A 26,114-nucleotide genomic window follows, 5' to 3' on the forward strand; every position below is an offset into this window, starting at 1 on the left:
AATTTGTGAGTGTATGTATAAACTACCCTGCTATGCAAAGGTAATGCAGTATTTACATTCATACTTCTGCCCACCTTTGTTTCTTCCTCCATTTAGTTCAGATGTAAATATCCTTTATGAACATGGAAGGTAAACCCCATATTTGTTTCACCTGTCTCTGAATTTTTGATATTTGTACACATATACATAAAGAAATCTGTAAACAAGCACTGTAGTAATTATGCGCTAATGATAACATAACGTAACAGTTGTATGAAAACTTAAGTTGGCATAGCTTTGCCCATTAATATATGGTGGCAAAAGCTTTTCAACTTTTGCATATTCTTCTTCTATAAAAGGTACTGAGCCCCTGTAAGAGAGCCGGGAAAGTGGCAATTATATCAGAAGTTTGTCTTGTGTGTCGCTGCAAAAGGCAGGGGAGAAAAGATATTGCAATCCTTCTCTTTACTTACAATCTTCAACGGCCTTTTTAAATACAATGGTTCACATCTCAAACTTTAAATATAGCCTGGGTTTTCGTTGGCCAGTTTTAGAATTCCCGAAAATGGGAGAGAATTCAAAGACATGCTTGGTTAATTTCTTCTGTGTTAGTTTGTTTCTCTTAGAATCTATTTGCTAAACACATGCCAGTGTTTTCAGTAGTGTTGGTTTAGTAAGGCTATTTGGCAGTTTTTTTTAAAAAGGAGAATTATTGTGACTCAAGTGAAAGGATGTGGTAGGATGAAGTCACAATATGACGTCATAGAAGCTTCAACGCAGTGTTCTAGAAAAGCAGGTAGAGAGAGTGTCAGTTAAGATACATGGTCTGAAACTAGCCAGCCGTTAACAGTTTAGAAGACCTTCAAGTCAACCGGTAGAGAAATGATGAGGACTTTGAGCCTGTTCCCAAAAATGGCTATCCTAGGTCTGGTCTAATATTTCAGTACAGTAAATGCAAAATAAACACAAAGGAGGAACTCGGGAAGAAGAAAAAGAACTTGTATTCAAAATAATAGTTTTAAATACAAGGTTTGCTAATTTAACAGGTAAAAAAGCAGAGAGGAATGGAATGTATCTCTGCAATTCTGGACTCCATGTATTCCAGAAAATACTGCTCCTGCAAGAGTGTTATATTAATTTGGTGAACTAGCCTTATTGTGCTCAGGTAAGTAAAATTTCGTCCTAGGCGTCTGTAGCAAATATTGTTCCTAGAGACAAAGACTCTGTTGTAAGATGGAGATGAGGTTTTATCGCTGCATTTCTATGTTTGTCTACCAAGAAGTAAGCTCCACTGAATTCAATGGGGCTTACTCTCTTAACAGATTGCTAAAGCAAAGGGAGGACATACAATGCCATCAAAAGAAAAGAAAATGAAAATTAGGAACAATAATTATTAGGAGGAATGGAAAGCTAGCTTTAGGCTCAGAAAATCAGGAATGCTATTTTATTTAGATGTTAACAATAACTATTACAAGACTATTTAAAATGTACATTTGGGTAGAGAAAGGATGCAGGTTTCCTCATATTTATCAGAATGAGATTTAGCACAAATGAACATTTCCTTATAAGGTTTGTAGCATTGAAACTAACTGCCGAATAGAGGTGATAAATTGTCAAACTATTTTAAGATCAAGACACCCTCCAGAAACTTACATGAGCCAAATAAACGCTACTGGATCTCACCCAGTAATAACAAGGGGTTGTGAGGGTAGACTACTGGGAGGCAGCTTCACAGTGAAATGATTTTTATATATTTATTTGATGGAACATTTGTTAACAAGTGGCTGAACTATTTTAACTACATACAATGAGAGCAAATTTTGTGATACAGCTGAACACATCACTATAGGTCTCCCATTTCTAAAAATGAAGGGATCTGTTCCTTTCCTAGGCCATTAATTGCATCCATTGTAACATTCTGGCTCAGCTTTCTACATCTGAACAAGGCCACGGGTTGTATTGCTTCTTTTTGTTCTTATGATTGCCTGAAGAGATAACAGAAATTCTTTTAGAAGTCCATATGAAACCAGAGGTGATAAATAAAGCATGTGCTAATTAATAATCTATGGCTTCTCATATTACACCCATAGCACAACCCTATGAATGTCTGTCTGCTCAGGGAGGGAAATATCCTGCTGCATTCAGTGAGACTTCCCCTTGGAACATGTGTATAGATTTGCAACCTAAACTATTTTCCAAACACAACCGAATGACACCTGGTCTTCTCGTTCTGTTTAGGTGCTTTATCCATGTCTTGGAGATTTCCAAAGTGCAAAACTACTTCTAGAAAGAAACAAGGTACCTACCATAGAGTGATGACATAGCACACTTGCTTCATCTAGGACCAGGATTGCAGTGGTACCTCAGGTTAAGTACTTAATTCGTTCCGGAGGTCCGTTCTTAACCTGAAACTGTTCTTAACCTGAAGCACCACTTTAGCTAATGGGGCCTCCTGCTGCCGCAGCGCCACCGGAGCACGATTTCTGTTCTCATCCTGAAGCAAAGTTCTTAACCTGAGGTACTATTTCTGGGTGAGCAGAGTCTATAACCTGAAGTGTCTGTAACCTGAGGTACCACTGTATAATGTTCATAAGACCATCATTACGTGGAACAAGTCTGCCAGTATATATTTAAAACAATTGGTTCAGAAGATTCATGGATCTCACTTAAAATAGGGTCAGGTATACACAGTGCTTCCCCCCCCCCCAGCCAGAGTGCTGTTCTGGCACCTTTCAGGTGGGTGCCATTGAGGGCTGGTGCTCCCCGCATCTGCTTCTTGCCTTTACGTACTTCGGAGAAGCCCAAAATGAAAATTTCAAACTTTCTTTTTCACCTTAAGGAAACCAAAATAAGATGCATATTGGTAGTGCTCCGAAGAGCTGCTAATCTGGCAACCGACATTAGGTTTCCGTACGTATTTACCAGACATGCATGAAAAAGGTTTCTTCCAGTGTAAAGAAATGCTACTCTGAAGGCTACGGTCCATTTCAACTTTGAGTTCAGTGTTGAAAAACGGAAGCTGCTTAGCATGTACAAGCATAGGCATAGTCAGGTGGGTGCTAAATCAAGCAAATTAAAAAACAAACTTAGCTAACTGACCAATTATGCCACAGATAACGTGGTTCTGCCTCCCCCAACACAATGCCTGCCCCCCATAAATCCTGGCTATGTATGCCCATGTGTGTGAGTCTATATTTTTAGATCTATGATTGCACCTAGCTCCTAGCCACAATAGGTCAAGCTATGGGGCAGGGCCATTTCATATTTCCCTTTATTCAATCCATTTCCCATGTAGCAGTGGCGGGCTTTAAGGCCTCTACCTTTGCATGTGTGTGTTTGCACGAGGTCCCTTCCAAGCTGCCCTGAATCTAAGAGAACAAGGGAGGCAGGGGCACATTTATTTACCTGCACCAAAACCAGGGGGCAGCAACATCCGTTCAGGGCTGCCCTGAGTCACCCGGCGACTTACTGCAACTACTTCATGGTGAGTTTCGGCATGTAATTTCATTGCAAAAAAAGGCACTGGGTATACAGATAATGGCGTCGAGGGAAAGGATGCCTTGAGTCATTTTGAATCGTGATTTTTGCAGAATGGTAAGCTAAACTTTGGCATACTGGGACCGTGCCAAACTTCTGGCTCCCAGAAAAGAGCTCCCAGTTGCTTGGTGCTCCTCAGTCTTTTTCGAACTAGAGGACATATCTTGGCAACAGCTCATGGTCAGTGAGGAGGGAGCTGAACCACAAGTTTGGCTTCAGATGACATGCTAAGCCAGACATTGACTTAGATTAGCACAGTGCAGGAATAAAAAAATAAGTCTGGGAAAGGAGCGTTTTGGATTTTGAGACAACTACAGATACTGCGCCACACCCCTGGAATTCCAGTTATTGACATAGCTGTCAACCTTCCCTTTTTTTGCGGGAAATTCCCTTATTCCATCACCGTTTCCCACAGCTTCCCGCTGCTATCCTGGATTGTTAGATATCCCGTAGACTGTCCCCGGGACAGGTGAGGCTGCTGATCCCTTATTTTCGAGACTGCTGATCCCTTATTTTTAAATCTGAAAGTTGACAGCTATGGTTATTGAATTGTAGCAATCTTGATTATTTCCTTGCTGCTGTCTGCTTTATTTATATGCTACTGTGTTCGCAAGGCACTGATGTTTTTTTATATTTTATGGCAACCCTGATCATTGTGAGCCGCTTTGAACTTTGTCGTTGGAGAAGCGGGATACAAGCCAGACCAAACTCCCTTTTACTTCCCCATCTTTTGCAGAGCCTAGGCTCGCTCCTACAGGTTCCCACCTTCCCAGACTACAAGCCCCGAGATGCTCCCAGGCGCGCCTCGGCGCGTTGCATCTTTGGGAAGTGCCGTCTCCGTGGAGATGCCTGCACTGCGCATCCATTGCGCATCTGCAAACTCGCGTCGCTTCTTCCCCCGCTTTATAAGGCTGTGTGCTATATGTTTAGGCGGAAATGGGAGCGGGTGTCCTAGCAACAGACAGCGCCTCTCTCTAGCTGGAGTCTGCAAAGTCTCGTTATAAAGCAGCAGCGGCAAGAGGGAGGCAGGATGGCGGTCGGTGCTGGTGGTGCGCCATGGTGAAGGCAGCGGGGACGCACGGTGCGCAAAAGGCGCGGGCACCCTTTTTTCGCTTTGCGCTTTATCCCGCGGCTTCAGGATTTGCATTAAGCCAGTGCAGCTAAGCAGCAGGGCTCGTGTGTGTCTAGCTGTGCGTGCAGGAAGAGGCAGGAAGGACTTTTGGGTTGCAAAGGGGCTCGGTTTGGGTGGCTGGGGAGACCCGAAGTGCTCGAGGCGAAGGATGCTCGAATCCATCCGTGTCACTGGTGAGTAATCACGCTCATTTCTTTCCCTGCTCCTTTCACCCATCCAGCCTTTGCAGCTGCTGACAATCTTCCACCGCAGCAAGGCAGCGACTGTGCGCGCTCAGGATTTGCAGCCACGGAAAATGGAACTTGCATCCAATCGGAGATAGCATTCTGCACGAGAGTACTTAAAACGTGAGGGTTGTCGCTTTAATGTGATGTAGCAAGCACACTTGGCCGTGGTTAAAAGAGAGTTTCTGTTTACAACAGAATAAATATACCCCCCCTTGAACAAAGAACCAAACACACAGACTATGGAGTAAGATGACTTTTTGGGCGACTGATCTTTCGGTTTTGAGCATGGCCTGCCCTTCTGGAAGGAGATGCCATGATGAAAAATTGCTACTCATGTTTTTCAAGACTGCAATAAGGATTTCAGTTTTCCTATAAATATTTATGTACATTCATTTCACCATTTTTCTAGCTTGGGTCTGCCAAAGTAAGTTTTGTGTGTGTATGTGTGTGAGTATCAAATGAAGTGTAAAATGACTTTATTTTCTGACCATTAAAATCAATAGTAGTACTCTCATAGAATCATACAGAACTCTGTGGTGGGAGAAACTACATTTTATGGAGTTTCTTGAATGCTGATGGTTCTTACCTCATGCTATGTCTGGCCCTCATTTGCAATACTGAAAGGAAAATTGATAAATGAAATGAAAAGTTCAGTAATATTTCAGATACTTTGCCTCTGAATCACACTTTTGTCTTCACCACTGATTATCAGGAGACTACTCAAAATATAAAGGATGAAAAAACACAGCACAGACAGAGACTGCTAGTTAATTTTAAAAAATGCAAGCCGTAATGCTCTTCTACAGAAAAGATGGTTGCTAGAGTAATTATTATAGAGCAATAATTGTATAAACCACAGCGACATAGAAACTACAAGCTAATAATATAGCTACAATAATTTCTATTTATCTATGATAACATGTAAATTATACACTTCTAGTGTTGTTGCTTATAGATAGATAGATAGCTTCCCAAAGACTTCTTTCCAAAGCCATTTTGATGTTGGAAAAGCCTGCTCAAACAGGGACAGATGTAATAAGTTAATAGCCCACTTTGACAGGATGTCATTATGATAATTTCAATAATTCCTGAAGTGATTACATGAACAGGAGGGCTTTGGGTTGGTAGTGTTACAAAAGCATAACAGTGTTGGAGATGCCAGGGATCTTAAATGGGGCTGATAAATACCAGAGCTTCAAAGGGACAGATAAGACTATATTTAATTCAAAATTAATTTTGTCTGTGTCACAAATAATTACTTATTTTAGCCTAATCTGCTGCAGCCCGCAGATTTCTAGCCCTCATCATTTTGACAGCTTTGAGATATTTTTTATTTCAAAATCCAGTTTTCAAGGGGCCTGACGCCTTCCATCCCTCTTCCCCCGTGTGGGGAACTGTACCTGAACCTTGCTTACCTTTGATCTCCTGTCACAACAAACACTTCTTGTGGAAACAAATAGATTCAATTATGTAGTGCAGGTAAGACATTCAAATAGAATGTGTATTAAAATAACCTTACTGTAACCTTTTACATAATTTAGTTTGAACATAGTATTCAAGCTTCCTTGACAGGCAACATACACGCTAAACCTTTAAAGTGCATTTGAAGCACATTTGCTGCCTAAAATAATTTTGGGCACTGCAGTTTAAGGGTTGGCGGGAACTGTACCCCTGCGAGTGGTAAACTACAGTACCCAGAATTATTTGAGGGGGACGTGTGTTCTTCCCCCTCCCTTTTTTTCTTCTGTTTTTGCTGAACCACAGCATGTTGTGTCACCTGTGCCAACAAACTGTGGTTAATCTTAACTATGGTTTGTTTTAAGGGACACAGGTGGTGCTGTGGTCTAAACCACTGAGCCTAGGGCTTGCTGATCTGAAGGTCAGTGGTTTGAATCCCTGCGACGGGGTGAGCTCCCATTGCTCGGTCCCAGCTCCTGCCAACCTAGCAGTTAAAAAACACATCAAAGTAGATAAATAGGTACCGCTCCGGCGGGAAGGTAAACGGCATTTCCGTGCGCTGCTCTGGTTTTGCCAGAAGTGGCTTAGTCATGTTGGCCACATGACCTGGAAAAACTGTCTGCGGGCAAATGTTGGCTCCCTCGGCCAGTAAAGTGAGATGAGCGCTGCAAGCCCAGAGTCGTTCGTGACTGGACTTAATGGTCAGGAGTCCTTTACCTTTACCTTTTTATGGTTTGTTTAAACATGCCACATTGAAACCATGCATTAAGGAGACAGCTTGCTTCTGCTTTAATTAATCTTATCAATGGTTAATGAAACAAGCTAGCTTTATGAACCGGTTTGAAGTTTCCACTAAACATGGTTAAGAGCTAGCATACTTTGTCTGGGTTTGAGCGGCATGGAAAGCTGCAGTTGATCTAAAAAAGAAGCAAGAGTGCCTTGCAGTCCTTGCAGCCATGCGAGAGGAAAGGGGACCACACATTTCAGATTCACTGCAGCTTGTCTTCATAATGCTAAACTGGTTTGTTGTGGGAGGGGAAGGTATTTGTGAAACCATTGTTAAGAATCATTTATGCAGTCCCATCAGTGCACAGTGCTAAGCAGAGTAGATTCTAGCCCCAAGGACATGACACATTCTAAATTTCAACAGCAAGAGACGCAAGGATAATAATGAGGAGGATTGAGAGAGGCAAGAATGCCCTTTAGCATGTGCAAAGTACACTTTACTCAGCAGTCCATAACCACAGCTTTAATCACATACCTACCATTAGGGAGGTATTAGGGACTCGGGTGGTGCTGTGGGTTAAACCACAGAGCCTGGGACTAGCCGATCGGAAGGTCGGCGGTTCGAATCCCTGCGACGGGGTGAGCTCCCGTTGCTCGGTCCCTGCTCCTGCCAACCTAGCACGTCAAAGTGCAAGTAGATAAATAGGTACCGTTCCGGCAGGAAGGTAAACGGTGTTTCCGTGCACTGCTCTGGTTCACCAGAAGCGGCTCAGTCATGCTGGCCACATGACCCGGAAGCTGTACGCCGGCTCCCTCGGCCAGTAAAGCGAGATGAGCGCCACAACCCCAGAGCCGGCCATGACTGGACCTAATGGTCAGGGGTCCCTTTACCTTTACCTTACCATTAGCAAGAGGGGCTTTCAAGTTGAGTAGACATGTTCTGCATGCTGTAGGATTGTGGAGAAAGCCAGTGTAGGCCTCATTTAAGTTATATTTTGAGCCATCATTCTTTCCCCATCGGAGTTCCTTCCTTCCATTATAGTTTTAAATGGCTCTGTAGCATACATTTCCATTTGAACATATCTTTCCACTTATTTTATGTCTCATGGTGTCTTATTTTATGTCTCATGGTCCTTGAATAGCAGGACTCAATGGGAGAGTTCGGACAGCATGCATAACCATAGTTTAGTGTGACGTCAGTGAGCCACCATGAAGCTCTGTGTCCTAGTCTCCCTCTCTTTTACTCTGGCACAGGCACCAGGAGGATTTGGGAAGCTTTCATTTCGGTTTAAGCACCGTTCATTGAGTCATTTGACCTGACCAAGTCTGGCTACTGTTAACTATTCAACAAGACAACTTTGAATGTGGATTATGAAGCTGGCTTGTTTTAGAAAAACAGAGTCAATATTAACCATGTTTTAGGGCTTGGGTGAAATGCTAAACTGTGGTTAATGGCAAATGGAAGCAGACATCTCAGCTTTGATGCATGAGGGGACAGCATGTGAGCTGTGACTTGTTCTCATTACATTAACTCCCCAGTGGAGGTTGAGAAGTGGCTCTTACAGTGCAATCCCACGCATGTTTACTCAGAAGTAAGTCCATTGGACATTCTTGTTTTCAGGTAAGTGTGCACAGGATTGTGCTATTCGTTCCCCAAAGGGCATTTTGACTGCATTGTTGTCAGGAGATTTTTCCTGATGATTGCTAGAATGGCAGTTTGTCAAGTCCTCTGGTACACGCCAAAGCAAAACACCCTGGATAAGCACTTTTGGGCTGACGCTGGCTAAAATGACCAAATCAGACTTGAACTGTTATGCCCTGTGGTGCTTTGCTAAGCATAAAAGGGAATGTTTCTCAAATTACCCTTCAAGCCAAACTAACCTCACATGTCATCTTGTACATGATTGAATTTAGCACTTCTTACTCCACCTTTGCAGTGTTTACGGGAAACACGAATGTAAAATATTGCTCCCCCCGACTCTTCTGAGGTATTTATATATCTACCGTATTTTTCGTCCGTATACGGTCCGTCCCATAGGACTAGTTTTTTTTTGGGGGGGGGGAATAAAGGAAAAAATGTTTTCCTTTATTTCTCCCCCAAAACCAGGTCGGGGAACAGCGGGATGGCGGTGCTGCGCCTCCCCGCCATCCCCCGAGCTTGTGGGGCTGGCCGATGTCTGCCTGGCGCGAGGGGCGCTCTGCTTCAGGGCGCGCTGCGCGCCGGGCGGCAGGCTGCTATCCGCAGTGTGGGGAGCCCTGCGGGAATTCCCGCAGGGCTGCCTAGGCTGCGGATGTCTTCCTGAAGCCTGGAGAGCGAGAGGGATCAGTGTGCACCGACCCCTCTCGCTCTCCAAGCTTCAGCGAAAGCCTGTATTCGCCCCATAGGACGCACACAGATTTCCCCTTCATTTTTGGAGGGGGAAAAGTGCGTCCTATGGGGCGAAAAATACAGTATATAATAATATATATATATTTGCTTTCGTAGATTTTCACGGGTACAGGAATGCAGGTTTTGGTGTCCTCGGGTGTCTTCCCGTGTAAAAGTTGGGGTGTCTAGGCGACGTTTCGACGAGGTCTCACTCGTCATCTTCAGGCTGGTGCTTTCGGCTTCTTGTTACTGGAACAGAGCAGGATCTCAGTGTTTGAGTTCCTATAAATACTGTTGAGGGGGTGTGGTGTATAGCCTCCAATGTTCTGGGCAGAGAGGAAGTTCCCAGGCTAGTGTGCCTTTTCTTCTTTTGTTCCTTAATTACTTGAGGGATATCTTGAGTGATTTCTTGAGTGATATCCTGAGTACCACTTAGGTGGGTCATTAGGTGTGGATTAGTTGCTAAAGTCTTTGTGTCTTGACCTCTTGAACTTTGTGAAGAGTTTTTCTGAGAAGATGGCTGTACTGCACTTAGTTGTGCTCTGGCTTGGCTTCGTGTATAGGGGCGAGCTGTGGTTTTGTGGCCTGTGTCAGCCAGATCTGTGTAGGGATTGCAGGGGGGTGCAGCATCCGGAGGTGCCACCATGGTTTGGCTACTGGATGGTGTCTGTAATTTATCTGTGGAGAGGGTCTGGGTTTGGGTCTGGTGTGGTTGATTGGTGATGGCGTTCTGTGTGCCTCTGGATCTGGTGTCAGTTTTTGTGGGGAGGGCTAATTTCCAGATGTCTGGCAAGCGGGATGTGTCGTCACGCTTGTTCATGTTGTGAGGGTGTTTCTCTATCTCGATGGCTTCCATGATTATTCTCTTGTGGTGATGTTCCATGTTAAAGAGCAATTTGGAATCTGCAAAATTAATTTCGTGTCCTGTTTCTTTCATGTGTTGGAAAAGAGAGGAAGTTTTTTCTTCTTTTTTGACGGCATTCTTGTGTTCTGCGATACGTGCATTTATTCGTCTGTTTGTTTGTCCAATGTACGTGGCTGGGCAGACTTTGCAGGGTATTTCATAGACCCCTTGGTTTTCCAACTGGATTTCCAACTTCCTCTCTGCCCAGAACATTGGAGGCTATACACCACACCCCCTCAACAGTATTTATAGGAACTCAAACACTGAGATCCTGCTCTGTTCCAGTAACAAGAAGCCGAAAGCACCAGCCTGAAGATGACGAGTGAGACCTCGTCGAAACGTCGCCTAGACACCCCAACTTTTACACGGGAAGACACCCGAGGACACCAAAACCTAATATATATATATATATATACACACACACACACACACACACACACCGTATTTTTTGCACCATAACACTCACTTTTTTCCTCCTAGAAAGTAAGGGGAAATGTCTGTGCATGTTATGGAGGAAATGCCTATGGGTGGCATGCCTACGGATTTTCCTCCTCTAAAAACTACGTGCGTGTTATGGTTGGGTGCGTGTTATAGAGCGAAAAATACGGTGTGTGTGTGTATATATATATATATATATATATATATATATATATAATGCATTGCATACAACAGCATGGTATGCTGATCTTACACTCTTTGTGTTGGCAGCTTTGACAGCATTTTAATGCAAGAATTTATGGGGGTAAAGTAATTACACTGAAGTCACAGGAATGAAAGCTTCACAGTGCTTTGTGTTTGCTGGGAAAACAGAATCTACTACCAGAAATTTCATTATCCCATTCTGTGAGGGTTCTGCTTTTGGGCAATGCATTCCATAATCTCGTTCACTGAGAACAAAATAGCCACTTTCACTAGAGCTCTTCTATAACTAAATGTGGGCCTAATCTAAAGAAGCATTTCTCAGTCTTTTTGAACTCTTCCTCCCTTCTTTGGCTATATTCTACATTTCACCCACACACGCCAAAAGAGGATTGAGACAGTGGTTCTGTTATACACAGCTGTAGAAGTTCCCTCCATCTGATCAACCCAGGCATGGTTTCTTCTACAGGGTCCAGCTCGGGGCAAATAAATGGTTCTGGAAGTTTAAAGCAAGAAACAGCTGTGCACGGCACAGATTAGCTCCCCACCTCCAATTCCTTTTCCTCTTCAATATCTGGAGCAGTTGCCTTTCAAAAATCTTTAGTAATGGGCAAGCAGATGGGTAAATGTATTCATGTGTTTAATTATTATTTTTAATGTGAAGCTGAAGTATTCCTGCTTGGCAGGGGGTTGGACTCGATGGTCCTTGTGGTCTCTTACAACTCTATGACAGTGTTTCTCAACCTTTTTTGGGCAAAGGCACACCTGTTTCATGAAAAAAATCTCGAGGCACACCACCATTAGCAAATGTTTAAAAAATTAACTCTTTGCCTATATTGACTATATATAAAGTAACTCTCTTTAATAGGATTCAAATAAATACAGGATTAAATAAATACAGGATTAAAATACAACATTTAAACATCAAAATGCGGTTGAGTTGCAGAATTCTGCAAGCAGAATAAATTCCACAGCCCCGATGCATTGGCACCTCGTGCCGTTTGAGTTGCAGAATTTATTCAGCACACAGAAAATGGCCTTTTGGGGGGTGAATGTGGATGAAGCAGGAAGAGAACTTAAAAAAAAGGCATGCATGAAATCTAGCCCCAAACACACACACGCACACTTTCCCCAAAGTGGTTGATGACGCAGGATATTTCCACATGCTTCAAAAATGCACATTAAATAAAATGAGAGAGAGGAGTGCACGCACTCACCTGCCAGCCTCGGAGCTGTGGAATGCAGCGACATGAAGCAGTCTGTGTCCTTCCAGGCGCCAACTCAGACCTGCCGTGCTGTTTCGTTCCCCCGGCGTCGCTGCCTTCATCCAGCCGGATGCCTCTCCTGCCCAAGGGACGTGTCAGCAGCCACCCGGCGCAGGACGGCCCCACTTCCTGCTGCCCACAAGGCTTTGGGGTGAGAAACACGGAGGGGCAGGAGAGTGGAGGTTCCCTTAATTGGAAAAAGCAGGGAGGCAGGCTGCTTGATGCCTGCTGAAGGGAATCCCGAAGGCGCGATCGCGCACGCGCAGGCCCAGTAGCGAGCGGAGATGGGATGTGGTAGCAGCGGCGGCACACGAAGTCCCCCAGGCAGCGGAGCAGCTCGCCCGTCGAAGCCTGCACGAAGCCTGCCGCGGGGAGCCGGGGGCGGCGGCGCGGTTGCCGGGCAGCGGGGGTGGTGGTGGTGGTGGCGGTGGCTGCTTGCCGCCCTCCTGGGCGGAGGCGGGCACGGTGGGCACCAGCACGGCCAAGGGCCCCTGCTTGGTGCCGTCGGATGTGGGAGCTCGCTCGCTCGCCGCCCCGCGTGTGCTCGCCGAGCATGCGCAGGCCCAGTAGCGAGCGGCGATAGGATGTAGCGAGCGGCGATGGGGCTAGCCGGAGAGGGCGAGCCCCCTCCGCTCCGGCCCTAAAAAGGGCAAGCCACGCCCCCTCCAGCCAGCTGATTGCCTGGCCAGGAGGCGTGGCCGGATGGGATTCCCCTGCTCTCGCGGGGGCTGAGATGGGATTCCCCGCTCACGTGGGGGCGGATGGGATTCCCCGCTCACGTGGGGAAGGGCGTGATGCCCGCAACCCCACCTCCTGGGGCAGGCCCAGTAGCGAGCGGATGCGCAGGCCCAGTAGCGAGCGGCAATGGGATGTGGGAGCTCGCTCGCTCGCCGCACCGCATGTGCTCGCCGCCGCCGCCCCGCCTCTCACTGCCCACCTCGCCCGCCTCCACGGAACACAAGGCAAAGTTCCACGGCACACTAGTGTGCCGCGGAACACCGGTTGGGAAACACTGCTCTATGATTCTATGATTCTATGATATTGCGAATAAGGATAACAGTTTACAGTGATACCTCGGGTTACATACGCTTCAGGTTACATACGCTTCAGGTTACAGACTCCACTAACCCAGAAATATTACCTCGGGTTAAGAACTTTGCTTCAGGATGAGAACAGAAATCATGCTCTGGCGGCGCGGTGGCAGCAGGAGGCCCCATTAGCTAAAGCGGTGCTTTAGATTAAGAACAGACCTCCAGAACGAATTAAGTACTTAACCCGAGGTACCATTGTAGTGCTGAGCTAGGGCTGGATTCTGTGGCATGTAAGCATGGAATTTCCCTGTGTGGAGCTGGGCTCTTCCTGTGGTTAAGAGACGAGCAAGTCATGAGTTTTCATCCATTAATCTTAGGACTGGAGTGGGCCAGTTGTTTCCAAAGTCCACTACCTGGATCCAATTTGGGAGCTGTGGGCTTCTCTCATACACAACCACAGTGTTAAGCAATGTCTTTTCCATTTTTGAGCAGGAGGAGGGAGATGCCAGCTCTATTTTTGAAGTTTCAAGAATAGCCACAATTTGCTCAACTGTTTATTTTATCCAGCAAACACAAGAGGGGAAATTACTTGTGCACAATAGCTTTGGAGAAGCAGGAACTGCCAAATGACACTTGTGCCAGAAAGGGCGGGAGAGAAAGTCCTTCTCTCGTCCCCACTGAGAGGAAATGTTTAGCATGTAGCATTCTTTCTCTGTAGAACCAAGAGGCAAATAAGGTGACAGTTTTATGACAGTTCCAATAAAGTGGGTTGAACAATTTTCCTTTGCTTTCTCTCTCCCCCCCCCCCACGGCTGTGCAGAGATATTTGTGGCACTTTCAGGACACCCCATGTAATAGGGAAATATTTCCCAGCTTGAAGGTGTTACATAGATAGATAGATATATATAAGAATTGTATTCAGTCTCAAAATACGGGTTTTAAAACAGGTGAATTCAGCTTTTGTTTGTATGCAATGCATTCTTCATGATTGTGCATTGAGGTGCCACAATCCAAGCTCTTGGAGATATGTTTGTATCACTAAGTATACAGTGGTACCTTGGGTTACATATGCTTCAGGTTACAAAGTCCGCTAACCCAGAAATATTACCTCGGGTTAAAAACTTTGCTTCAGGATGAGAACAGAAATTGTGCAGTGGCGGCACGGCAGCAGCGGGAGGCCCCATTAGCTAAAGTGGTGCTTCAGGTTAAGAACAGTTTCAGGTTAAAAACAGACCTATGGAACAAATTACTGTAAGTACTTAACCCGAGGTACCACTGTATATATAAAGGTTGCCTTTGTGTGTTTCTATGCCTGCACGTTCCTAGTTGCACAGAATCTGAAAACATCATGTTGGATTGGATTGATTTTCTTTTTCTTTCTTCTTAATTTACTGCAGAAAAGCTTCACTGGCCAGAGCAAGAGCTCTCAAAAAAGACAGTCTTGAGTCCGGACGAGTACAATTTCTTTCCTAAGAATGAAAGCAACAGCATTCGGCGCCTGTCCCAGTCAGGAATCCTCAAGGACACATTCACCACAGGGACCAGCAGCTACAACGTCCTTCTGCAGAGCAAAGAGGAAAAAAAGCACCTTCTCCAAAAGCACCCCGTGGCCCACCACAAGAGGCACCGGAAGCCGGCCAAGCCCCCGAATGCTTCGCGGGGCAGCGAGCGCCAGAAGATCAAGGCCCCGCCGCCTTTGCCCAGGAGCGGGTGGTGCGGCCTCAGCCGGCAGCCCTCCCTCTTCATCACTAGCCCTATACCCAGCGGCATCAAGTTGGCACGCAGTATTTCCGTAACAGGGAGCAGCATCGGCTTGCCCAAGACCAAGGCGAAAAGGCTTTCCTTCTCCAGCCTCGCGAAGCCAAAGCCTCTGCAGAGATCCAAGAGCTATTTAAAAGAGGGAGACGCCGCTGGGCGGAAGTTCTGTATCCTCACTGCCATCAAGCCTTCCAACGTGGAGAAGGAGAAGATGAAGTTCTTCAAGTCGGACTTCAGCTACAACCCGCAGTTTGAATATGCAAGCTCTGCATTGTCCAGCGTGATAGCAAAGCACAGCCAGGCGTCCAGCACGTTTCTCAAGCAGGTAATGGTGCACAGCTCCCAGTGCCATACTGCTTCTTCGCTTTTCCCTTGGGTTTAGGTCTCCTGCTTCTTAAACGTTTAACTTGCTTTGCACTCTTAAAGTCACTCTGCCTTTTGCCCTCCACCACCAACTAAAGATGGGACGCAGGTGGCGCTGTGGGTTAAACCACAGAGCCTAGGACTTGCCGATCAGAAGGTTGGCGGTTCAAATCCCTGCGACGTGGTGAGCTCCTGTTGCTCGGTCCCTGTTCCTGCCAACCTAGCAGTTCGAAAGCATGTCAAAGTGCAACTAGATAAATAGGTACCACTCCAGCGGGAGGGAAACGGCGTTTCCGTGTGCTGCTCTGGTTCACCAGAAGCAGCTTAGTCCTGCTGGCCACATAACCCAGAAGCTATACGCCGGCTCTCTTGGCCAATAAAACGAGATGAGCGCCGCAAACCCAGAGTCAGTCCCAACTGGACCTAATGGTCAGGGGTCCCTTTACCTTTACCTTTATCACCTAAAGAACATTACCACCTTCCAGTTTCCATCATCCCTAACCACTGGGCTTGCTGGCTGGAGCTGAGGGGAGTTGGAGTGCTAAGCTGCTCTATGCCATGACCCAAAAGGCAAGAAGAAAGTGACTCGTTCTTCAAATGTTGAGTTGGCTTTCAGGAAACAGTCCCCTGCGGTTGTCTTTCCTCCCAAACGAGGAAAGGGAATAAATCCTTTTCTCTTTTACCTCCCAGGCCGAGAGGGCAATGGTTGATTCCTATATTTCATCTTATTTTATTTATTCACGTTATTGGTTAGAGGGGAGAAAAAGAGAAAAAAACAGGCAGTTTCATAACAGGTTTTTTTTGTAATACTAATAATAATAATAATATAGTGATGATGCAAGAAATCAGAGAAGGAAATTGTATGTTGATGACTGACTGCCTGCAGTCAGAGTTAGTGGGTTAGCATGTATTGATTTTGTTGTTGTTTAATTAACTTTGGAGAGTTTTACATAATGCATTTTGTTGATTTAGGCAGCACACTGGCTTCTTTGCCCTTGACTTTGACTGAAATGTGGCAGGGACTGGTTAGTAAATAAGGTTGGGTCTGTGCAGATCAGTTATTGTGTAGCCAGAACATTTCAGACAATAAGCCCTGTTTCCCCCTCATTTCCATTGTGATGCATCCCCTCAAAAACATCCACATCTCCTTAGAAGCAGCTGGGTTTAGGATTGCAGCCTTCATACAAGAGCCTTGTTCCTGCAAAGCTGGGCTTTCTCATTTCAGTGGCGGGGATAGCGCCACAGAGACACGGGTTTCAAGCTGCCTTCTGCACAGAGGTGGGTGAGGAAGACCTTGCAAGACCTTCTAAGGGCTGGAGAACCAGTATCCCTCCAGAATGCCAGCAAGGTGTATTGGTTAAGCGTGTGGTACTGGGACCTGGGAGACCAAGGTTCGAATCTCACTGAGTCACCTTGGACCAGTCACGGTCCCTCATCCTAACCAACCTCAATAGGTAATTGTGGGAATTAAATGAGGAAGGGGAGAACCATGTAGACCACCTCAAGGTCCTTGGAGGATAAAAGGGTGGGATGTAAATGCAATGAAGAAATGAAATGTTGCTGGACTCCAGTTCCCATCATCCCTGACCATTGGCCATGCCAGGTGGGGTAGATGGGAGTTGGAGTCCAACAACATCTGCAGGGCCACAGACTCCCCACTCCTATTCTAAGTGCACATCTGGCTTCCCATAGCCCACCGGTACCAAAGGCTCTAGGTGCATAGAGTTAAGGCTGATATTGATGTCTCATCATCTACAGACATCAAGTTAAAACAATGGATGTTTTCATTTTCACATGGGGAAAAAAGTTAGGATTGACTGAATGGGTGGTTCACGTGTAAAGGTAAGCCATGGTTTAGTGTTAGGAGGAGAAATCCCAGCAATTCCAAGAAAAACGTCAGGCATGAACAGTGCCTTTCTCATCCCATGCAGCTGAGAGGAGGGAATCTCCCAAATTTGCTTCCAGTTTTCAGCTTGGTGTTAAATGGGGCGAAGGGGGAGAGGCAGGGCATGAATCTGCTGCTTTGCTGGAGACCTGTTGAGGCTCATCCGAGTAACATTAATCCATGGTTTAGCTTTGCATGCAAAAAACCATACTAAGTTGGCAAATGGATGGTAAAGGTAAAGGTGAAGGTAAAAGTAAAAGTACCCCTGTCCATTAAGTCAAGTCGCAAACAACTCTGGAGTTGCGCGCTCATCTCACTTTACTGGCCAAGGGAGCTGGCATTTGTCCACAGACAGCTTCCAGGTCATGTGGCCAGCATGACTAAGCCGCTTCTGGTGAAACCAGAGCAGCGCATGGAAACACCGTTTACCTTCCCACTGGAGTGGTACCTATTTGTCTACTTGTACTTTGACGTGCTGGAGAACTGCTAGGTGGACCGAGCAACGGGAGCTCACCCTGTCACCGACTTTCCGATTAGCAAGCCCTAGGCTCTGTGGTTTAGGCCACAGCACCACCCGCATCCCAAATAGATGATAGACAGCAATAAATAAATGATCCAACTAATCTGATTTTGTAGGAGCAAACTATGTTCCCACTGACCAATTTCCTTTCCTATCCCCCCATATCCTGAATTACTCAGTCAGCTTAAATGCTCAGCAAGCCAAAGTTAAATCATGCAAACCTTTCCTAAAAGTTTTGCTTTAGGAATATTGGATGTGCTACTTCCTTGTTTGTTTTCAACAGAATACAGTGGATGATGGTATTTCTTTTCCTTTCTACTTCTTGCATGCTGCATAAAGGAAGCCCAGTTCTTACGAAAATCTCAGTTTCACCACAGAGAGGGATTTTCCAGATGACTGAAAACAGAGTTGGTTGCTGATTAATTCTTCCAGTATGTTAAGGCTGCAATCCTATATTCACTTCCCTGCAAGTAAATCCCATTGAGCCCAAAGGGATTTACTTCTGATTAAACATTGGTAGGATTGCTCTGCAATTCAGTATTTTAGCAAGAAGGAAAAGAGCCCACCCATTGAAGATATTTGTTTCGGCAGATGTTTGCATAACCTGATGCTGTTCCCTCAGTGGTTTACTGGTTCAAATTCGCATTGGCTCTAAGAGTTTTGCTTATGCCAAACTAAACCTAAGGGTGACTTACGACAGAGCGAGGAGAGGTCTTTTTTAGCAACAGGTGGGGTGTGGGCGTGAGGGGATTATATCTTCGCTTTTTCCATAGGCCCTCCTTTTCTCCCTGCTTGACAATGCAAGGAAGAAAAGGATTGTGCCGGAAGATGAAATATTAAAGGGAACCGTCTATTTAAATGAAGCAATTAATTTTTCTCCCCAACAGAAACTGGATCTGTGTAATGAGCGATGGGTGTTCCAAATGTCTGTCAAAGTTCTAGGACTTTGTTAGGGAAACTGGAGAACCATCACTCTGAATTATTTAGGTGACACATTGCAAAGTACATTGCCCTCCTGCGTCACAACAGAGCACAAACTTTCCTGTAAGTCTCTGGTAGATCACAGACATATGTGTCAGAATCTGAAAACGGATGGGAAACTCATGAAATGGAAATCAAAATAGTATTCTTCTACTTGTGCTCATGTCCAGAAATTTAACATGTAAGCATGGGAGGTTTGGGTGTGTGTTTGGTGTTCTTCTGCCTGTAAAGGAAGCCCTATTCCCCTCAGTGGGAGGAGACAGTATTTTGTGTAAGTCCTTTTGCAATTGCCAGACCGCCTATTCTTTCAAAGTGAATTGTGCAAAGTCTCCATGTGCATTCTAGAGTGCACAGGTGGCTCTACTTGGGGCAGAGATGTTTTTAGGATAATGGGAGACGATCATTTTTGTATTTGTTGTGAAATAGCTATACAAACTTCTGATATTGTGCACATTGCCTGTGTATCGGCATCCAGCACAGGAAGTGCAAGGGAGCTCTGGCATTGCTGCAGTGCAGGTGGCCAAGGGTGGCACTGCAACTGCCAGCTGAGCAGGAGTCTCGTGACATGAAGGGCCACTGGGATTCTGCCCAGCTCTATGAAGCTGCCTAGGGCCTCAAGATGATCTGTTTTAGGGAATACCCACTGTCAGGGCTGGAGTCGGACACAGGGCTCCGTTGCCAGTGAAGTTAACTCTTGGAAACAGCATACAACTCAGCAACGCTTCCCAGCAGGTCTTGCCCCTGTGGAGCAGAAGGTCCTTGCCTTCTTCCCTCTCTGACTTGCCCTCTTCCAGATGTATCCCAAGTAGTCTCAAACTGCATCTGTACACCTCTGGTTTTTGTTTTGTCCTCCTCATTATTCTGCACCTTATTGGAGACCGAGGGGGAGGGTAGCTTATCACAGCAGGAGAAGGAAATTCCCTGGATTCTTCAGCAGTCTCTTGAGCCGCTGCCTCTGCTTCAGCCTTGGAGTCTGAACTGCTCCCTCTCACCAGCTCTACCTGCTCACTAAGCCCCTGATTAACAGCTTTTGCTCTGTTTTTGTCTCTCGTGCAGGCCATCAAAATCATGGACCTGACTTTGCAAAAATATGGAAGCTACGAAAATTTTGAGCAAGCCACCGGAGGCAGCCTCCTGCCCAGAAGTCGTATCTGGAACCATGTCAGGAAATACATGATGAAAGAAGGCTGCCTAGGCGAGGTTGGATCACTTGTAACAGCATTTATCTATTGATTGATCTGTCGATTTATTGATCAGTCTAACACCATAGAATCAGGGCTCTCCCATGCATGCCCCAGACTTAAGATATCAAGTTAAGATATCTGGGGAATTTTTAGAAGAAAGGAGAGGAGCTTGCACTGCAGCATCTGTCACCTGAGGCATCTACCTCGCTTTGCCTAACGCTAGGGCCAGGTCACGACTCATTTCACCTGGACATCCCAATGGCAAAGGTCATGTCAGCAGGGAAAGAAATCTCACCCTTCCCGTAACTAAATTGGCTTTCTAGGCTTTCATTCATACTGTTTTACTTTGGCTAAACCCAGCAGGAAAAACAATATAATCCATAAGAATTTACCAGTATTCATTGTTCCCAACAGAAATAGCACCTCTATCACTGTGTTTTCTGTATTCTTGGTTATTTCTCGCTGGATGCTCAGAGGCCGGGTGCCCAAACAGCCCAGGATGAGTCCAGCACAGGATTGCTCTGTCTGGGGCCTATATTGTGACTGGGTGCTGGACTAGTGAATCTTCACTGAGCCTTTGCAACAGTCACTTCCTGTTGTATCTGCAGTCCATTGGCATTGCATTGGGTGAATCGACATCTTGAACTTTTGGTTCACAATGACTCTATATACATGGTGGTCTTGTAGTGAGGTTAAAGCTTACTGGGAAATGATATATAATGAATTGAAAAAGATGTTTAAAATAATGTTTGTAAAAAAAACCCAGAAGCTTTCCTTTTGGGAATTATAAGTACAGAACCACCCAAACTGTATGAAAATTTATTCATGTATTCATGTGGCAAGAATGTTACTTGCCCAAAAATGGAAAGAAGAAGTCCCAGCAAAAGAAGTATGGATGCAAAAACTTATAGAATATGCAGAAATGGCGAAACGTGCCAGAAAAATAAGAAATCAAGATAACATTTTTTAAAAAGAATGGAAAAGGTTTATTGAATATTTACAAACAAACTGTAAACAGATAAGAACATGGGCAGGATTAATGTAATAACCTGCAGTTTTATAAGAATATATATTTAAAGTAGATGAATAAATGAGCAAATTAAGTTAATTTGCAGAAAATATTAAAAATAAATTTAAGGAACTGCAGAAGGAGGGGGAAGGAAGTCAAGTTTTGAAATGTTAAAATGATTGTAAAATTAATTGAAATATATAAAATTGAAAATCATAAATTAAAAACCCCCGCAATTACTCTATACAAAATTGGAAATGTGTTGCTGGAGCTAGGAATGCAAAACCTTTGATTGTTTAAAGGTTTAATATCTCAATTCTCTTCTTTTTTTATTCAGATTGTGGTCCATCTCTCCGAAGACTTGCTTTCTCGAGCCTCGATGACGGTGGTGAACGGCCGCCCAACTCTTACCATCAATATCGCCACAGCACGTGAGCATTGGCTGGAAGGAATGCTGAGGCACGAAATAGGTACGCAAATAAGGGACGCCATTGTGCAGATGAGTCATGCAAGTATGCTCATCTCTAGGCATTTGTTATGCGACTTGCTAAGCCGGATGCTGTTGAGAAGGGTGCTGATAGCTAAGGCCTTTCTTCACCAAGAAGGAATGGCTGAGTGGTTAAGATCCCAGTCACCTGACAAAGGATGAGGGAGGTCTTCTGGTTTGGAAAACTGGAAGCCGTGTGTCAGGGAACTGCCATCGGAGCCAGAGGCGGAGGCAAGGCTCCAGAGCGATGCTGGAGAGGGTCCCAGCAGGGAGAGAGGCAGCCCATCTGCTGGGGAAGGAAATCAGCGTAACACCAGGGGTGAAGGGGGGCAGATGGGGGAATCGGAGAGGAGGCTCCAGGACTCTTCCCCGGAGACCAGTGGGGAGAGCACGGGTACTGCGCTGCCCACACCCTCCCTGCGCAGAAGACTTCCGCGCAGGGAGAGTAGGAGGAGACTTGGCATCAAAGAACTTCTTTGCTGGAAGAAGTTCAAGAAACGCCCACTGACGGATTCTGCCAGCAACTGAGACAGCCACGAAGTGAAGGGCTGTCCAGACAGAAAGGGTTCAACCAGGTAACCTAGCCAGGAGTGGCAGCAACTTACGCACGAGCAACCCCTATAACCATTACACCGTGGTTGCCATCCAAGGAGACAGTTCCATCTGCAGGTGAGGATCTGACAAGGGATGGTGGAAAGCACAGAGGTCAGGTCAACAGAGAAGTAGCTTGCCGACTAAGGACTTTAAGTCCATCATAAGACTAGACCAGGAGCCAATCAGTACTGAGGGATCTTCTGATCAGCAGATTAAGTTCCTTAAGGGTCTGGGTGAAGATGGTATATATATAAAAAAATCACCTGGCCTCCATCCAACTGTTACCAGTGGTGGTGAGAAATAAAGATTTCAGGAAAGTGCTTTGCATTAAATGATGTCTCTCTTTCCTTGTTCCTAATGGTATTCTTGTTCTGTAAAGCTCATTGGGCGACAGAGCATTTACTGAGGATGTGATTGGACAGGAAGAGAGCGCTTTACCCTTTGCCCACCCCCTGTCAATTTTTTAACCTCCCTTCCCTCAGCCAGGAGGGATGTAAGTGTTAGTGACCTAAAAGTATCAGTGACCTAAAAGAAATATTGGGACGATTTGCAGGGGGAAGTCATTAGACACAGGAAGACATAAACACATATACACAAGTCCACATGGTTTCTCCTGCAGCTATATTTGGATTACCTCAGTAAATATAGGGCTGGAATCCTCCGTTTGCCAAGGCAATGCAAATGTGTCCTTAAGCAATACATGAAACCCACCAAGAGAAACTCTAGCACAGGGTTTAGCAAACTTTTTCAGCAGGGGGCTGGTCTACTGTCCCTCAGACCTTGTGGGGGGCTGGGCTATATTTTTTTTGTGGGGGGAAATGATGAATTCCTATGCCCCACAAATAACCCAGAGATGCATTTTAAATAAAAGCGCACATTCTACTTATGTAAAAACACGCTGATTCCCGGACTGTCCACAGGCTGGATTTAGAAGGCGATTGGGCTGGATCCGGCCCCCGGGCCTTAGTTTGCCTACCCATGCTCTAGCACAATTCTTACTGAAATGAACTTGAGTTCCAGAGGTAGAATGCTTGCACACAGTCAAAATAACTTGCATTTGTCATCTCTCACTGTCTTGAGAAGTTCTGAACTTGAGGCTAAATTTGGTTATGCTTGGGTTTTGGGGGTGTTGTTTTTTTTTGCCACGGTAGCAGTTTGCACATTTGTGGCTAACATTCTGGCAATGCCTGCATGATTGCGCGGTTGTCTGTATGCTTTACAGGAACTCATTATCTGAGAGGCATTAATAACAACAGCCAGCTGTGGAGCACCTGGAATGGGAGAAGAAAACATGGCCTCAAACCCATCAACCCCACAGAGGAAGGCCTGGCAAGTATCCACAGTGTTCTCTTTCGGAAAGATCCCTTCCTGTGGAGGGCGGCACTTCTGTATTACACGGTCTACCAAGCAAGCCAAATGTCTTTCCAAGAACTCTTTCAGGACATTGGGAAGTTTGTCACAGATCCCAATACTAGGTGGGACTATTGTGTTCGAGCCAAGAGAGGCTGGACCGATACTTCTCTTCCAGGTAAGCCTTCCCCCCCCCCTTCGGTTTGAATGTTTTATTTGAAGCTGTGATTCTCTAAAAAGGCTCCCTGAAAGCTCAAGAAACAAAAGTTCAGGCGAGGGCAGAAATTGTTCTTACAAGTCTTTAAAAACGGGAATCATAAAAAGGTAAAAGTAGAAGGAATCTCTGTTGGGAATGAGATATAGGTACAAAAACGATACAAAATATTCAAAACAAAGCTTTGTTAAGTACAGTATGAAGATGATTCTGTCGAGATGTTTGAGCTTCAAGACCATGCACAATAGTCATGCACAAATTGCTGCCTCACGGGTCACAGAAGGAGGTGGCTCACTCTTTGAACCATTTATGATGAAATAAAGAGGATTAGACTTCTGCCTAGGTGTATACCTGCATCATGTCATAGCTAGTGATCTTAAATGTTTATACTAGGAGGAGCAGGAAAGTTTAGATCTGGCATGCTCCCCTTATTTCCTTCAGTAGAATTAAGGTGGGTTATATCTTAAACCAGAGCTTTCCAAATTTCTCATGTTGGTGACACACTTTTTAGACACACATCATTTCGCGACACAGTAATTCAGTTTTACTAGCAAACCGGCAGGCTGCTCGCTCCCTTTCTAGCCCCGGGAGGAGTGCAGGGAGCATTTGTGTGACACACCAACACACTGAAGCCGACACACTTCATGTGTCGCGACACACAGTTCAGAAAACTCTGTCTTAAACATTTTACGTAGCTGAGTCATGGGTTGATCTATCAATCTCCTCATATGCTAACTTAAGCATATTTACTCAGAAGTAATTCCCACCAAGTTCAATGAGACTTAATATGTTTAGGATTGCAGTCTTACAAGCTTGTGTGTGCTTTGTCAGAAGCAAAGCCTATATGTATGTTGTTGTGTAAATATGCAAGGATAATTGTCATTTGTGCATTGCTAAATCTTTTGCTTTTTCCTAAAATTGGGCTCACCACCGATAAATCCAATTATTTTAGGTTGCTTCAGTAAAGATCAGGTCTACTTGGATGGCATCCTCCGGATTCTGAGATACCGACATACCATCGACTTCTGCTTGCTGACTGCTCTCGGAAAGGTGGGTGAAATTGCTGGGTGGAACACTGATCTATAATAGATCAACCATGAATCATAGATTTTCCTGCCAACAGTGTACTCTTGAAGATTTGAGAACATGGAAGTGCAAGTGGGAGATGTATAAGCCGGTCTATAAACCGGGGGCGGATTTACGTCCATTGGAAAGAAGTGGGTTGGATTCTGACTCTTCTAGCACTGCATCTTGGTCTCCTGGGATGATAGCAAACCCGGCCATACCTAAGTTGGCCTAAAGTTCTCCCACTTTGCATGGTATCTGCCTTTCCAAGGTTTTCCTGTGCTTTTGGTTTAGTGCTAAAGTGCCGAACTAGAGCATTCAAGGTGGCACTGAGTCCACGTCGTTTGGAGAACTAGATGCTTGCGCTGCATTGAACCCTCTTTTTCTAATATCCAGGTCTCCTATGAGGATGTGGATCGTCTGAAGGATTTAGGAATGATTGAGAACATGAGGGTGCCACACTTCTTGCAAGACCACACGAGGTACATGGAACATCTGGAGAAGATCATGGAAGTCAACGAGCTGTCTGACACGGAGCTTAGGCTTCTTCTGCCCTAAACCGCCACTCTTTTTTTTTGCTTGCCGCCCACGTCATTTATACCAGACTGGAACACAGTGAGTCCTGACTCACAGAAGTGGAATAACTAACCTTATTTTTGATGCCTGGCAAAAATCTATATTCTTTCAACCTGTTTCTCTGTGGTGGTAGGTTTTTTTCAGGGGGTAAAATGCACAGGTGCAGTCTAGAAGTTGTTTTCAGGGGGGAAAACGCTCCTTTCCACCCCATTCTCAAGATATATGAAAGATTTTGTAAATTTTTGAGATTAAATTATAGCTGGAACTCGCGGATTAAATTATAGCTGGAAACATCCTTTATGAAATTCGTTGTGTAGATTCTTTCACTGTGGCGTTTGCCGATTCTGCAGGCTTTTGAATGATTTCCTTCCTAGCATATTGCTATTTGCAACATAATACTTAAATGTTTTAGAATGTAGCATTTTCTAATTTGTTGACCCCATTCAGTTGTTGGTTGGTTTCCGGGTCGCACAATATTATAGCTAAGTGGTTTCCTAAGGGTTAAGTAATTTGCATATACACTTTACTATGCCAACTATTTTTTGAACTCATCTTCCATGTTTCCAGCATCTTCTGCTGGAGAAATACATGTGCAATGTGCATTTCTCAGTTCTAATAGAGAAAAGTTGACTACATTTCCCAGTTAGGCTCCATTCATGTGTTAGCTAAGATTCTTCATGAATGATCCCCTAATAAAGGGGCTTTTAGTAGTGGGGTCAACCTCTTTCCACCCTGATTCTGTGTCAAAACTGACACATCATGACTCCCAGTGTGTTGTTGTTTCTGAGGACCGGCTATCTACAATGTGATCTGACTTTCAAGGCTCAAGGAAATCTGTGCTTCTTAGCTGTGGCAATTGGAA

General features: G+C 45.1%; 1 protein-coding gene across 2 annotated transcripts; it reads left to right on the forward strand.

Moving 5' to 3' along the window:
* Positions 1-769: 769 nt before the first annotated feature.
* On the forward strand, positions 770-25,547 carry MATCAP2 (microtubule associated tyrosine carboxypeptidase 2). 2 transcript variants are annotated; one of them, XM_081931129.1, is made up of 8 exons: positions 770-1,144; positions 2,218-2,277; positions 14,664-15,349; positions 19,830-19,973; positions 21,304-21,436; positions 23,270-23,575; positions 24,564-24,661; positions 25,073-25,547. In XM_081931129.1, exons 2-8 carry the CDS (start codon positions 2,229-2,231, stop codon positions 25,232-25,234), a joined length of 1,578 nt encoding a protein of 525 aa, XP_081787255.1. In that variant the 5' UTR covers positions 770-1,144; positions 2,218-2,228; the 3' UTR covers positions 25,235-25,547. The 2 variants fall into 2 exon arrangements, with proteins under 2 accessions (XP_081787255.1, XP_081787256.1); XM_081931130.1 differs by lacking the exons at positions 770-1,144; positions 2,218-2,277 and adding an exon at positions 4,429-4,821.
* The last annotated feature ends 567 nt before the right edge of the window (positions 25,548-26,114 follow it).

Source organism: Podarcis melisellensis (genome assembly GCF_964234715.1).
Source record: "Podarcis melisellensis genome assembly, chromosome: 12".
Lineage (NCBI taxonomy): Eukaryota > Metazoa > Chordata > Lepidosauria > Squamata > Lacertidae > Podarcis > Podarcis melisellensis.

What these genes read in the sequence shown, in the direction of transcription:
- MATCAP2 (XM_081931129.1), top strand. Translation starts at nt 2,229, where the DNA reads ATGTCTTGGAGATTTCCAAAGTGCAAAACTACTTCTAGAAAGAAACAA. An exon ending in AAGAAGGCTGCCTAGGCGAG is followed by an intron (nt 19,974 to 21,303) that starts GTTGGATCACTT and finishes TTTTTTATTCAG; the next exon opens with ATTGTGGTCCATCTCTCCGA. An exon ending in TGCTGACTGCTCTCGGAAAG is followed by an intron (nt 24,662 to 25,072) that starts GTGGGTGAAATT and finishes TCTAATATCCAG; the next exon opens with GTCTCCTATGAGGATGTGGA.